The 14925-nt window shown below is 43.5% G+C and overlaps 2 protein-coding genes across 4 annotated transcripts in view; both read right to left on the bottom strand.

Annotated features, from left to right (window-relative positions):
* The window catches only part of stmn3 (stathmin-like 3), a 338540-nt gene that overhangs the window by 148974 nt on the left and 174641 nt on the right, over positions 1-14925 (bottom strand). The window lies entirely within an intron of this gene.
* The window catches only part of LOC143103704 (potassium voltage-gated channel subfamily KQT member 2-like), a 43926-nt gene that overhangs the window by 21727 nt on the left and 7274 nt on the right, over positions 1-14925 (bottom strand). For all 3 annotated transcript variants that reach the window (XM_076267492.1, XM_076267490.1, XM_076267491.1), the window contains exons 2-4: positions 2748-2838; positions 2282-2408; positions 1585-1760 (exon numbers count right to left, since the gene is read on the bottom strand). In XM_076267492.1, coding sequence (XP_076123607.1) covers positions 1585-1760; positions 2282-2408; positions 2748-2838 — 394 coding nt within the window. The remainder of the gene's footprint in view (positions 1-1584; positions 1761-2281; positions 2409-2747; positions 2839-14925) is intronic.

Raw genomic sequence — 14925 nt, 5'->3', positions numbered from 1 at the left:
GTAATTGACTACTGGGTGACATGATGCACATGGGGAAAGGCGTGACAGAACATTCAGAGGGTGTATATAAGAGCAAGAGTTCTTTTTTTATCTATCTATCTATCCATCTATCTATCTATCTAGTATCTACCTACCTATCTATCTGTCTACCTGTCTATGTATCTATCTATCATTGTCAAAGTCTAATCTTCAACATGAAATATTATTATCTTCATAATATGATTGTATTAGTATTACATTACATTAAAGTAAATCTTTACACATGTAGATATTGATATTGACATATTGACATTGCATGCTTAAACAACAATGAGATAATTATTGTACATCTTTTGATGTTACCGTAAGCAGCTCAAATGCTGCTAATTCAGTAGGTTCAGATCAGATGAAGCACAAAGCATTTCAGACCATTATGGTGCTGAATGTGACAAAGTCCAGAGACATTTCTGAGTGATGCCTCAACGATTACAGTACACAGATAATGGTTTCCCAGCAAGCTGACATCTCTTACTTCACAGCGATTGGAAGAACACTTTTGACTTAACTGCCATTGTCAGTAATAATGGCCCTGCCTCATCTTCAATGCTTCTTGGGATGACATTTTGGCAAAGGCATACAAAGGCTACAATTTTCCCCCAATAGAAAGGTCCCTGGGGCTGGAACGATTGGGTTCGGTTGGGCAAATTCAATCAGAAGATATGAATGATGGCCTGGCGGTCTCCATCTTGACCCGGATCCACTCCATCTGATGCTTAAGGAGAATATCTCATTAAACCTGCTCTCTCCACCGCCCTCCGAGGAGGAAGCCAGCAGATATGCATGGCTGGAGCTGGAGTGGACCCACCCAACCCCAACCCTCCCCCTGACAAGGGCCCATTTATCAGGCTCTAGGTGGAGCTGGGTAGCGACAGAGTGGCAACAGTAGAGGCTGGGGATTCTGAGTTGTTATCTGACAGATAACATTCAACAGAATGGCTCCTCTCACAAATATGGCCTGACTGCCGTTTCAGATCTAAGCCTGACACATTATGCAGGGCACGGATGCGTGAATGCAAGACAAAACAGATCTATACATGAAAGCTGTGTTTGCCTGTGTGCCTTGTTGAGGATATTGGCTGGTCTCCTCTCACAACAGCAAGAGCAAAAATGAGTGTCATGTTTTTCATCTGACTGTGATATTGGAAGATCGCCCCCTGACATCTCCACTGAGTGAGACGCTGAAACCTGTTGCACCATGTACAGTCTGAGGGAATTCTGAGAAATCAGTTGGTGTGACTGCCTCAGAGTGCCTCAAAAAGGCAGAAGTAATGGGAGAATGAGAGCAGAAACAAAGCCACAACATGGGGGACATTTTGGAAATATCTATAAAAAGTCATATATTACACATCAGAAATATATGGTTTTCAACACAGGAGCAAAAATTCCTTCGACCCAGGTTCCCTGATTCACCCTGTGCAATGTAATTGACCTAAATCAGCCTTTAATGTGTTTCTTTTCAATGAAACTAAGGTCATTTTCAAACAAAATTGATTCAGGACTGAAGTATTGAAGTAATTGACATGACCATTACTGTGCGTCCATTACCTTGCTGTGGGCATAGACGACCGAACCGAGGAGTTTCCAGGTCCCTCCTCGCCGGTCCATCCGGATCATTCGCAGGATCTGCAGGAAACGCAAACTCCTGATAGCCGAGGTGGCAAACACATTCCCCTGGGTACCGGCGGCCAGCACCGAGATGGAGGCTATCAGCACCATGATGTCTGCAACAGAGACGGCCGACCGGGTCATTAGCCAATCCTTCCCAGAATCATGGCAGCACTATGCAATGCTAATGAATCGGCATGGAGCTTGTAATGGCCCGTTGGGGAGTCTGAAATGATTCAGCAGCAGGGTATAGAGTCCAGATGCATCTCCAAAGTATTAATAAACTGAATGGACTGGACACCAGGGCCCAAGCGGATATCATGACTGGCCTGGTAATTTATGTTAATAATTGGACACAAGATGGCTAAAAGCAGACTGGTTTGAGGGCGCCTGCTAAGAAAATTGCTTCCAAAGCAATGCAATTACGGAGTAATTTTGCACAAAGAGGATTCAGTTGAAATTGATATTTCATCACAATTGTCATTCTTTTCTGACTTAATTAGTGATGCACTGGAATCAGCCATGACTGCAGGGACATGACAATGCTACATGGGGACAGGGACTCAGAGATGGTTATGGACAGCTGTATTTCCAGAACAATGAAGCCATTTCAGGGCCTCCTTTTCCATTTGCTCACCGATGACGCAGAAGGGCTTGCGGGCGAACTTCAGCCGGCCTCTCCATCCCCTGTACCTGCAGCAGCATCCTGCTGACCAGATCCTGACGATGTACTCCACGCCAAACACAACGATGGTCACAATTTCCTGCAAAGACGCATACAAAAAAAAAAAACACTAAAGAAGAGAAATGACCAACATCCTGTCAGGACAGAACTGGACAGAAACCAGATCCAGATAATGAAATGTGCTGCAGAGGGATGCCTCCAAGTGTAACACCAGGATATCAGAAACCATTGAACTGAAACAAGGCTTTAGTGTGTGTGTTCAAGTTCAAAACGTTGTTTCCATGACAGTTCTAGGCTCAATCACAATCACACATGCGCACACGCACACACACACACACACACACACAAACACACACAAACAAACATACACTCTCTCTCTAACACACACACGCACACACACACACAGACACACACATACCAGTATGTACAAAGCATCCTCGGAGCTCTTCTCGTACTCCTTGATGGTGGAGAACACTGAGAGGACCAGACAGGAGAACACCAGCAGGAACCTGAAAGGGAAGCGCCACAAAAGAGCTTGGCTCAAATCCCCACACCAGAAATCAATGCAGTACAGTATCTGAGTGCAGCAACACCATACTCAAATTTAATTGAGCTGAACTGAATAGGATAAGATTGTGGCTGTGATTAATGGACATTGCATTACCATAAAGGTGTGTGGTTTGAAATACTATCGCCCTCTTTCAGATAACACTTATGGAGGGGGGTAGGCCTATTCGCCGTTAAGCATATAATGAGCTGTACGGCCATTGTGAAGGACACGCTTTAGCACCCCTGTCAATATTACAACGATATAAAAGTCTCAACACCTCAAGGTATCCTACTATCATAATTGAGACGTTGAGATTTGTTCTTTTTTTTGTTCTCTTCACAGCAAGAGGTGTGGGGATTTGAACGGTTTCCTCTACACAGATTCAATACAATTCCTGCAGAAGTGCTGAGCTGGCGTGAAGGCAGGCTGGGGCTAAGCCATACGATCCATGGCAGGATATCAGTCCTCGGCTAATGGAGATGGAGCCCTGGGCATGGGAACCATAGATCAGCCTCCACGGGCAGATCGAGATGGGGGGACAGCATATCGACAGAGATATCATCGTTTTTAACCAGCTTCTTTGGGGGGGGGGGGGAGGAGGTGATGGAATGTACAGACAACTGTGCACCACACGGACACTGGAACAATATACTTATGCTGATATTACAATGTCTTTTCTTTCCTTTAACATGATTATAGTGTGTTTTATATCAGAGTGGCTCTCTTTCCAAAAGCACAACGAATGCAGAAGACAGTGGCTTCTGTGACTTTGACTCTTTCCAATAGCACAACGAATGCTAGAACACTAGATGTAACCAGATTCGTTTCAGTGTAAGCTTCATTTGCTAGAGCACAGTACATTTAAAAGTGTTGGGAGAAAAAGAGATGATAGCGAGAGGATGAACATTTCTGGCCGAATGAAAGTGGCCTGTCCGAGCTGACAGCTACAGCAGACTGAATTAATGTCCTGCAGTGTTGCAATGGCTAATGCAAAGCTTCTGACAACCTGCAGTCAGCAAAAACACACACGCAGCCTGCTGACACAAGTGTGTAATTTGACTTGACACATGCAGGAGAGGCTTTGTGGTCCACAAACAAACATCTGCAACACATGGGCTCCTGGATCCTATTGGTTCGAATCCCCCGGTCAGCCCCACGAAGCCCACAGATGCTGGCGAACCACTTTTTAGGAAGACGTTTGTTTCGCAAAGCTCAAGGAACTGATAAACTGGACAAAGCGATGACGTGAGTCCTCAGCGTTTTCGGGGACTGTGAGCGACGCAAGGGCCTGTCAGGCCTGTCATAACAAAGGCTGCAGTTGACAAAGCCTCGCTGAGCCCGGTGTTCCAGTTTAGATGGTGAGCAGGTTAACTTGTGATATTTGCATAAAATCTGTGAATATTCAACAAGACCCTGCCTACTTGTTAACAATGCTTTGCTCTGCCTCCGCCCTTCCAGTGCTGGAGATTCACATTTTCCCAAGCCTACAATGCATGACAGAATATGAAGCAAGATCTTGCCGAAAACATGCGGGAATCGCTATGTATAATGCATGTCTGCTTAAGCATCCACACAAAATGTTGTGCAAACAGGAAATGTGTCAAAGTAAATCAGCGAAGGTTTTGTTGGGTTTCGAACATGAGTCTCACTGAGGCAAAATGTTCTAAGCAGTAAGCACTATCACCACTACGCCACAGAGAGCAACGCTTGTTATTAGTCTATTAGACTAGTCTACTAGCTTACTAGCTATCCTGATGTCCATGTTAACTGGTGATAGCCTATAACATGAGCAAACACAGCGAATGCATGCCTTGAATAATGCAGATTAATTTTGCCTCAGTAATTTTGCATCACAAACAGTAACAAATGACCCCATCAGACATTGCTCGTTTTTTGTGCAGAAAGCAAAAATTATGAAGATCACTTAGGCCTCGAACTGCTCACTAAAATAGCAAGCTAGCAGCAACAGTGCACCCTGCTAACCAATTACACCACTGGTTATTTTGTGTCTATGCATTAGCATGGTGTTCCTATTAAATTAATAGGTCTATGTTGTCTTGTGACAGCTTATTTTTCAATCGATCAAAATATTTATTATAGCAAACATCTAGGCTAAGTGAATGTTTTGCAACAGGCTGCTGAATGAGCAGTAAGTAGGCTAAACTATTTTCTAATTTAGGCTACGTGGGAATCTGAAACAGCAACATCTGTCATCAAACTCTCTCATCAAAGTTTTGTAATATATGCTACCATGATAACCATTTTGTGTCGTCAAATTAGGATCAACAAATTAAATAATATTTAACTCGGAGAAAATAAGTTTCATGTGTTCACTTCAAATCATTAGACAGCTCACTGCATAACTTCACCGAGACATGACACTAAGTTACTGACGTATGACTGACGTATTTCATATTATTAACCCCCAAAACTGAATAAAGTGTTAGTGGGACATGCCAGTTTGTTGTACATCAGTTAGGTTTTGGTATGTGAGGCAAAGATGAACCTATTTTGTTGTTTTGAGGCTTGCATATGCCCATGTTAAATTGTGATGGCACCAGTTAACATGGGCGTATATTTCTCACTTATGTTAACCTGTGTTAACTTTGACTAACAGTTCAATATATACATAGAAATCTGGCATTGATTTCAGCGGCTTGTAGTGTAGTGGTATAGACGATGTAGAAGGTAATCCAATCAACTTTCTTGTCCATGCGTGGTTCGAATCCCAGCTAGATCACTAGTTTTATTTTTTTCCATTCATTCATGTGTCATATTTGTGGATAATGCTTAAACGGACATGTATTAGACATACACTGGTGATGTTTTCAGCGATATCCGTTATATTGTCTCACTTGCAAACACTTTGTGAAAATGTAGCCTAATATAAACCTGCACTATCGGAGGCAGAGCAGATTAAGAAGTAGGCAGGGTCTTGTTGAATATTCACTGATTTTATGCAAATATCACCAGTTAAACTGCTCACCATCTAAACTGGAACACCGGCACGAGCAAGCTTACAGCACATTACAAGTAACCCGATACAATGGACAGTGAGCATCCCATCCTTCGCTCTGACTCACTCTGATGGCTGGAACATTGCAATGTAACGGTGATATTGTTAATGCGGCACGGAAAACCGAAATTAGAACCCCATGCCGCAACACTCGTCACAACACAAGCTTTGATGTAAATACCTCCAGGAACAGGGATAGTGGTGTTGCACGGCAAGCAGTTGCAACTGTTTGCGGTGTGTCACATTTTTGAGCATGCAGTGTAGCCTTGGCAATGATTACGCAAGCATGTGACAGAATTGCTCTGCTTGGCTTTAATTCATTTACAGTTTGTGGAGGCTTAATGTAAAATCCCTTGTTCAAGAACTAAGGTATATAATGTGTGGATAGTTGCATCTATCCATATGTCCAGTTCAGACTTAATTGTGGCTTGAAAAGTCCAAACTAAGGCCTGGATTTCTCAAATCCTACTGCGTGTTTTAGCTCTGGCTGAATGGGGCAACTGGTATGAATACCTTTAACCATTATCTAACACCCATTTTGTAGTCCATTTGGTCTGTAAAGTCTTTCTGTCAAAGAGAGCGTCACAAAGCCATTTAGGGGCCGTGCACACGACGCCGGTTTTTGTGAAACCGGTGAGGTTTTGTTAACGGTTACGCCTTGCATGTACACGACGCCGGCAGTTTAGGAGGCTGAAACCGATAGCTTTTGAAACCGGCTTCCGAAGTGGGAACTTCTGAAACCGCCGGCTAGACTGTGCCGTGTAGACGTGTGAAGCCGGCAATCCTATGACGACATAGCCAGCCCCACCCCTAACCCAGCCACGGCACTCGACCTGACATGTTGCTTGTCAAAACAAACCGAACCATTTATTTATCATATTAAAATGTTTTTCTTTCCCCTGTCATGATTTATATGCCTATCAGCCTTTAGTGGCTAAGTTAGAAGCACACGTTAGCTTAACCTAGTTAAACATTAGCTTAGGCCTACTGCATGTTAGTGTTTTCTCCAGTGGTGCTCAGACCTAATGCAATGCGTAGGCTAAGCATTTGAAATTTCACATAGCAGTCACATACCTTGAAAATGAACTTTATTAGTTTAACAGTTGAATTGAAAACCGAATTGTCTGTAGTCTCCTTATTTCATGCGACTGCTTAACCAGAGCACTTATTAGACATTCTCTGGCTTAACAAACTGTTTCAACCAAAGATTCTAGAACAGAGCTCTGTTCTAGAATCTTTGGTTTCAACAATGTTTTCTTCTACTAGGGGTGTGACTTTCGAAACCGATGTCTCGAATCAGTGTCGAGGCTTCGAAGCACAAGTGTTTTGAAACACTGCTTCGAAACGTGGTTCAAAACCGCCATGTCATGTGACCACTGCTTCGAAACATCGTTCAAAATCCCCATGCCATGTGACCAAAGTTAAGTGAACCTTCGGTGCATTTAACCGGTGTCGGCAGGCGTGCCCGCGCGTTCAATTAACAGTGTAGCTCTTTCTTAAGCAATAACCATGATGGTGTAGTGGTTAGTGAGGGTGTTTTTTGCACGGTAGCCCAAACTGCTCAAATGTGGTTCGATCCCCGTTTGATTGGTAAGGTATTGTTTCAGATCGTATCTGTTTATGTTTTCTTACTTCACCATTAACCACACAGTTTCAACTAAACTCAGAATGGTCAAAAATCGAGAGTTTTTATAAGAAGAAAGTGATTTAGAGAACACATAGTGGCAGCAATAAGATTCTCTTTATTGTGGCTTCATGTGGTCTCCCATCCAGTTATTGACCAAGGGCATGCTGCTTAGCTTTTGACAAAGACTGAACACAGGTAACAAAGCAAGCCACGAACTTTAAAGACTACATCTCCAATACGAAGCATTTGACAGATTTGTTTCACCCTAAACAGCTCTGAGGTGTCGGAATTGTTTCAAAGCTTCGGAACAATTCGGCACAATTGCTTCGAACGTTTCAGTGATTCATAAAGCCTTGCTTTGCCCATCCCTATCTTCTACGCGATTCACGCTAAAATATCGTGAAGCTTCTGCACAGCGGCGCCATCGACTGGTCTGGCATATGCACTACAGCACATTTAGCCGGTTACACCTCTGTGTGTACATGCAAGTTTTTTTCTTGCCGGAGTCGTTAAAGGTGTGAAAGCGGTAAGAGAAAATTCACCCGGCGGTGTCGTGTAAACGGCCTCTTAACTGAACAGCGGAGGATGAGCTGTCATGTTTCTTTGGGCTCCACTTATGAGCCAATCACCGATGAATTACGGCATTGTGAAAAGCATCAAAAGGACCACGGCGACATCGAGGCTGTACAGGCTGAGGCCTCTCTCTGTGACAGCCCAGGCTGTCAGACTCATCTGTGGGTCTTATGAGAGCTTATCTCGAACTGTATCGAGCTTATTATTCGAACTGTAAATGGTTCTTCTTTTGACATAACCTGACAGACGCTATGTTCAAAGAAGAACCATTTACATTGACTCCTTACATTGAACCCTCCACACCACACAGCTCCACTCATGTCCAAAATAATGGGTATAGACCTCTCTCTTTCTCTCTCTCTCTGTGTTTCTGGACACTATGTCCTGCTCTGCATCACTCACAGTAGAAGCTGCATTTCCCTTCTCCTTTGCTCCTCCTCATGGTGGACACTGTATTGGGTGACAGCACACCCGTCTCCAATTATAGCCCATTGATTCCGAACACAAGACATTGGTCAATACATCGACCTGAGGACCTGGCGAATACTCCACTGGACACTGGGCTTCCTCTCTGCCCCGAGGGCTTGCTAGCAGAGGGCTGGACCACAGGAAAGGCTCCCTCCATATTGACTGGCTTCAGTTCCCCACAGAACTCTCTGCTTTGGGATTCTGCCTTTTACAGTTTTTTTTTCTGTCGCTAACAAGCGTTTGTCTAACCAGTTGTCACATTTTCAAAACTCTAAACACAATTAGCACAGCATCAGTCTTTTGTGGCCATACCATTCACACATTTCATGTCGTTTTTACACAATATGCAGTCAGTGAACACATTTCAACAATGCTAACATTTTCTTTACAGACAAGCTATACCTCCCAACAAAACTATGGACTGTTTTTGTAGTATTTACGAATGTTAACACACAACATCCCACAATAGCAAACACAATATTCCAAACCTTAAATACACTATAAAAACCTCTGCTTCTGCTACCAAATGGTTTTATCCCAGGTGCATCGCCTTGGATACAGTTTTTCTCAGTCGCTTTGGTGCTTTTCTCACATCACTATTAACATTTACACAGCAGTTAGTGCATTTCTCAAAACAATTAGTGCAAACTGCAAAACCTAGTGGATAACCTGCAAAAGCATGTTGCTTGCTCAAAATGGATAGTCCATTCCTCAAAAGCAAGTATTTATATCAATGAAACTGCCAGTGTCATCAAAATGAGAAGTCTTGACACCATCGTTTATGAACAAGATAGTCAAATGGCTTTGTCATGTTTTCATTATGACAGTTTATGCTCTGTGTTTTCCCAAGCAAAAAAAGGTCAGAACTCGGTGTGACACTACCTGAAAATGCTCAAGACAGCACTATACAGTACTTGTACAGCCATTTGAAAACTACAGTAAAGTTACAAATTGCTGTAGTTAGGGGAGTAAGTGAGTACAAGACACTGAATATGTACGTTTCACAGTTTTACTCTATGTGCGCTTTGCAATTCTACAGCATTGTGACAGAATTTGATAACTAGTTCACCAATTTTGTATGTAATGACTCAAGCAATGAAATGAAGACTATTAGTTTTATTGGGAACAACTATTCAGCATCCATAAGTATAGTTCATTTTGACTGACATGACAAAGCAACTGATACATGTTCAAAAGCATTTGCAATTTGTTCAGAGGAAGGAGAAATTGTTACTATGATGTGCACAAATGACTAAATGTTGTGGAGGTTGAACTAATAGTTATGAGAATTTTCATTCTGATCTGAGAAAAGCACCAAAGCGACTGAGAAAAACTGTAATATCAGATGCGATGTTGATGAAAACATGTGGCCTAACCCTGAAGATCGCAGAGATTAGATACAGTAATTTTGTGTTTTTTTAGTTTTATCATGGGCTTTTTGCTGTTGTTTTTTGTTCAGAATGCTCTTGTGTGTTTCATGGATATTTTGTTCACTGTAAGCAATACTGTAAAACTTTTTCTGTTCTATCATACTGTAAACAGTATTTCTACTGTACCTCCTGTAGTAAACAGTAAAGGGAAAAAAACTGATTTGCTTTTTACTGGAATGCTTTTGAATGTGAACATTACATGTGGACATACAGTTCCCAACCAAGAAATGTAGTGTAAAAACTGTGGATAGAGCATGTTTTGCATGTAAATACCTGTAAAACTGAAACATAAAAGTCTAGTTTTGTAATGTCAACAATAGCCAGTATTTTGAAACCTGGTATACTTTGATTGACTGCATGTACCTTGAAGTGTTATTCTTTGACAGAATAATTTCATTTTGAGTCAGATTTCCAGTGTTTTGGTAAAGTTAGTGTGTGCAGAGAAAGATGTGTTCTGTTTTGAAATTAAGAGTTAGTATATATTTAACAAAATGTGTTTTTGAGAAGAAAATTATCCATTTGGCCAATTGTGTTTTGTAGGTGTGAGTCTGTGTTAAGAGTTTAGAAAAAGTATCTGAAGTATGGGTACGCGCTTGTTAGCGATTGAAAAAAACTGTATGATGGGTGGCCTTAAAGTACCTTTGAGAATATGTGTGCTGTATTGATATAAGTATAATTTAAAACCTCTCCTTGCAACAAGCCAACTGTTAAAGCCACACAGATATGAATGATCTATAACGGTGTTTACTTCTTTGCCTCCTGTTTAAATCAACGCAGAATCTCTGAACAGCAGTGTGCTTCTAATACGATGTGTCTTCCCGATTCACTGCCAACCATATTAAATTACAGGCCAAACTTGCAATGTAAGACCAAAACCGTTCACAGCCTGAAGTTAAATAGATATAGTAAATATCACCAGCATCTCACAACAACAAATACTGGAGAGGCCTCCTCAGTAATAAATGTTTGGGTAATCACCTTCCTGAATTTACAGCACTGTATGATTCACTTCCACTTCTGCTTGACACATCTACATACATAAGTAGTAAACAGTAAACAAAAATATATATTTCTCTCCGATGAAAATATTTATTCATCTGCATCCTATACTGTGTTTGTGTATAACTCTAAAGCCAAAGCAGGATATCAGCCCCAAGGAAACCAGAAGAGTTGAGGGTGATGTACTGCAGCATCACCCTGAACTAGACCCGGTCACTCATCACTCTAATGGCTGGACCACAGCTTCGGTGTCTCCATGGGGCTGCTTGGGTCGAGGTCAGTGATCTTCACCCTATAAAACATTACTGCTTACGGTATATTGACATGGATGTTTATGCCTCTGTAGTAAAGTTGTTACACTCAAGACCTGTCTCAAGACCACTGTTTCACGGTCTTGGTCTTGTCGAGGTTTTATTTCAAGACCAGACCACTACATCACAAAGTCTCAAAATGTACTTGTTAACACATTACTGTGATTGGAGGTAAAACATTTTGCTTCAAATGCCACCCTGCCTCTATAATCATTTGAAAATGTTGTTACTTTTCTTAACAACTGCCCCCCCTAACCCTTCACACACTTGCAGCTGACCACAAGAAACAGGTGAAGATATAGGAGAAGATGCTCTTGTCTGGGATCAAGCAGGTATGCTTGCCTTGCCTTGGTCAGGACTTGGTCTCTCAACCTCTCAAGGTCTTGGTCTTGATACACTCTGGTCTGGGTCAGGACTTGGTCTCGGTTTTGACTACAATGATGCTTTGTAGCATAGCTTTCGTTTCAGCCATTTATCTTACGGCAGCTGCTGCCTCACTCCAACCCCTCCAGCCTCCCAAAAACTAACGAGATTCTCATTTTGGGTGGTTTTCTAACAGTGGCCTAAGTGGGACAATTTCACAGGCAATCGGTCTGACTGCTGCCTGGGCTGTGTTGTCTTTCCAATTCCCTTTTTCCCAGCCTTTGTACTCTGCAGCCCCACTTTCATCCTACTTGTAACTCTGCAGTTTGCCAACTACCACCCTCAACCAATTCATCAACCATCTCTGTCATCACCCTTTTCAACCTTGTTCAATCTCCCCATCATGTTGTCTCTCATACTCCTCCTATCCATCTTTCCATTCTAGACCCCCCCCTCGACTCTGTGCCTTTCCTGCCTCGTGTTGTTTTGCTCTTCTCTTCTCTTCCTCTCCTGTAACCATGGCACCTCCTCTGCTTTCATCTCCATCTCCATCTCCAGCCCCCCCACCCTTCGCCTTGGGCTCAGCCTAATGCTGCCAGACAGGCTGGAAGACATCCAGCACACAGCACAGGACTGCAGCCGAGGGGGTGGGGGGAGTGAGGGGTTGAGAGAGAAAGAGATGAAGAGAGTAAAGAAAGAGAGGGGGAGAGAGCTAGAGAGCGTGAGAAAAAGAGTGAGTCAGAGAGGTAGAAAGACAAAAAGAGAGAGAAAGAGATGAAGAAATGGAAAAAGAGAGGGCGAGAGAGGAACGGAGAGAGAGAGGGGTGGGGTGAAGGCACAAAAAGTGGGTAAAAGGGGCAATAGAGGTAGAGAAAGAAAGGAAGAGAATGAAGAAGGGGTGATTGGCAGTGAGGTGGGGTGGGGTAAGGTCAGGAGAGAGAGTGGGGGGGCAGAGAGGTAGAGGGGGACCATGCACAGAGGTGCTGCTGAGGGGATGGATAGAGATGGATAGATAGATAGATAGATAGATAGATAGATAGAGAGATTGATAAAGAGAGTGTGGATGAGGAGAGAAGAGGCCATGGTCACGGCGATCAAACCGGGAGGGCACTCAGCAGTCCCGTAAGTGCTGCGTCTGAGAGGACACTGCTCTTAATCAAGCCTGCCAGGCCCAATGTTCTATTTGCCTGCAGAGCATAATGGCCCTGAGCTGTGGACATACTGCTCAGACTGACGCACAGTAAACCCTGACACACCCACACTCTCCCTCTCTCATCCCTCTCTCTCTCCCTCCCTTTCTCTCTCTCACTCACTTTTTCTCTCCCTCCTTCACTCACTCCCTTTTTTTTCCCTCCCTCTATCTCCCACTCTTCCAATATATTTATCTCTTTCACTCCTCTCTCTCCCTCCCTCACTCTCTGTATCTCTCCCTCTCTTCTCATCTATCTATCTTTCTCTCTCCTCCCTCCCTCACTCGCTCCCTCCCTCCCCACTGCAGGGGCACAATGTGTCTCAGCGGGTTCAGTGAACTTGCTCACAGGTGATGTAAGCCCTCGGCTTGCAAGTCACGCCATGGCTCTTTGTCATATGTTTTATTGATTTCATCTCTTCGCCATTGTGACATGCTGCAGATGAGCTACAGTAGGACTGGGTATGACGGGAAACACATGATACTTTTTAAATCTTTCATTTTCAGGTTTTCAATCATTCAATCAACATTCCCAATCTCACCCTTTCTTTCTTTCTTTCTTGCTTTCTTTCTTTCTTTCTCCCTCACACACACACTCTCTCTTCTCGTGTGTGTGTGTGTGTGTGTGTGCGTGTCTTCTTATGAGACAGAGCAAAAAGAAAGTTTGAAGAATAATACCACACAAAGCAAAAGAGTGCCCTGTACTTCACATGTTAATTAAACACAAGTGTGTCTACAGACACACACACACACACACACACACTGACTCACACACAGACACACACACACACATTTACTACCGGCGCTGTTGGGAGCAGCGTCTGTCTCCATTTTAATTTAATGAGCCTTGTGCGCACTTGCATTTGATGAGGGGACATGCTAATTCCAGTGGCTGCAGGGATTCTGTGTGATGTCGGCGTGTACGAGATCAAAATGGCAGCGCTCTCTCACCTCACCTGTCCTCTCCTCAGACGAGGCGTCGGAGAGACACGCGCCGCCGTGACAGCAGCGCCGCCGTGACAGCAGCGCCGAGTGCTCGTCTTAACATGCCGTTAAGTTTAAATCCAGGCCTCACATCTTCTGAGTTGAGAGGTTTATCCAAGATCCCACGCCTCTGATTTGTACTAATTACAACCTGTGTTAAAGTAATTAAGCCAAGTATTCCAAAACACCGCCACTGTGATGGGTGAGTGCCTTAGCGTCTCTCCTTGGCCCTGTGTGCTGATGCGAGTCTCCTCTGTGCCAGACAGAGTGAAAAAGAGAGTAGTACAGTACTTCCTTCCAAGCTATTAAAAGAGAGTTACTGGTTGTTGTTTATGATGGATGAAATGAAATGTTGCACCAAAATAGATTTTTTTTAGTTTTTTTTTTACTAGTACATGATAGATGACGCCGCAGCGGTGAGATTCAAAAAAACACCTTCTCCCAGACTGAGAGTAGAGACCAAGGTGTATATGAAAGGATGTGTGTGTGTGTGTGTGTGTGTGTGTGTGTGTGTGTGTGTGTGTGTGTGTTTGTGTGTTTGTGTGTGTGTGAGAGTGCACGCATGAGAGAGAGTTAGAGACAGTGTGTGTGTGTGTGTGTGTGTGTGTGTGTGTGTGTGTGAGTGTGTGTGTGTGTAAAGGTGTGTGCATGGCCTCTCCTTGACATTGTGGTCAGAACATCCATCACAGACGCGGGACAAGGCTGCTATCCATATTGTCCTGCTAGATGCCTGGTCTCAGACCTCCTCCCTGGGTACGCTACGCTACGCTACGCACACAACTCAACACCACAGACATCTGCTGAACTGTAAGGCTCGAACGATACAAAAAGCCCAGGCATTTTCCGCTACAACTATGTCAGCCATGACCTTTCTACTGGAAAAACAGTGTGCTGCCACTTGCTTGTTTGTGTTGTTGCTTTTTGCCGCTCTTGTTCTGTGTTTTGCATGCCGCCTGTTTTACCACTGAGCCATAATGTCCGCTCACACTGGGAAGAAAAGCCCTGGCGTGAGTCATGTGTGCACTGGCTGATATCACACCAGCATACACACTAGTCATTCCACCTCTCACTCTGACATTCTGTTTA

Source organism: Alosa pseudoharengus, unplaced genomic scaffold, assembly GCF_046254945.1.
Source record: "Alosa pseudoharengus isolate Yale_2024_CS ecotype anadromous, Long Island Sound unplaced genomic scaffold, YU_APseudo_1.1 YU_APseudo_1.1_scf_5, whole genome shotgun sequence".
Lineage (NCBI taxonomy): Eukaryota > Metazoa > Chordata > Actinopteri > Clupeiformes > Clupeidae > Alosa > Alosa pseudoharengus.
Note: the sequence above shows the minus strand (reverse complement) of the source record. Positions and strands in the feature narration are given on the sequence as shown.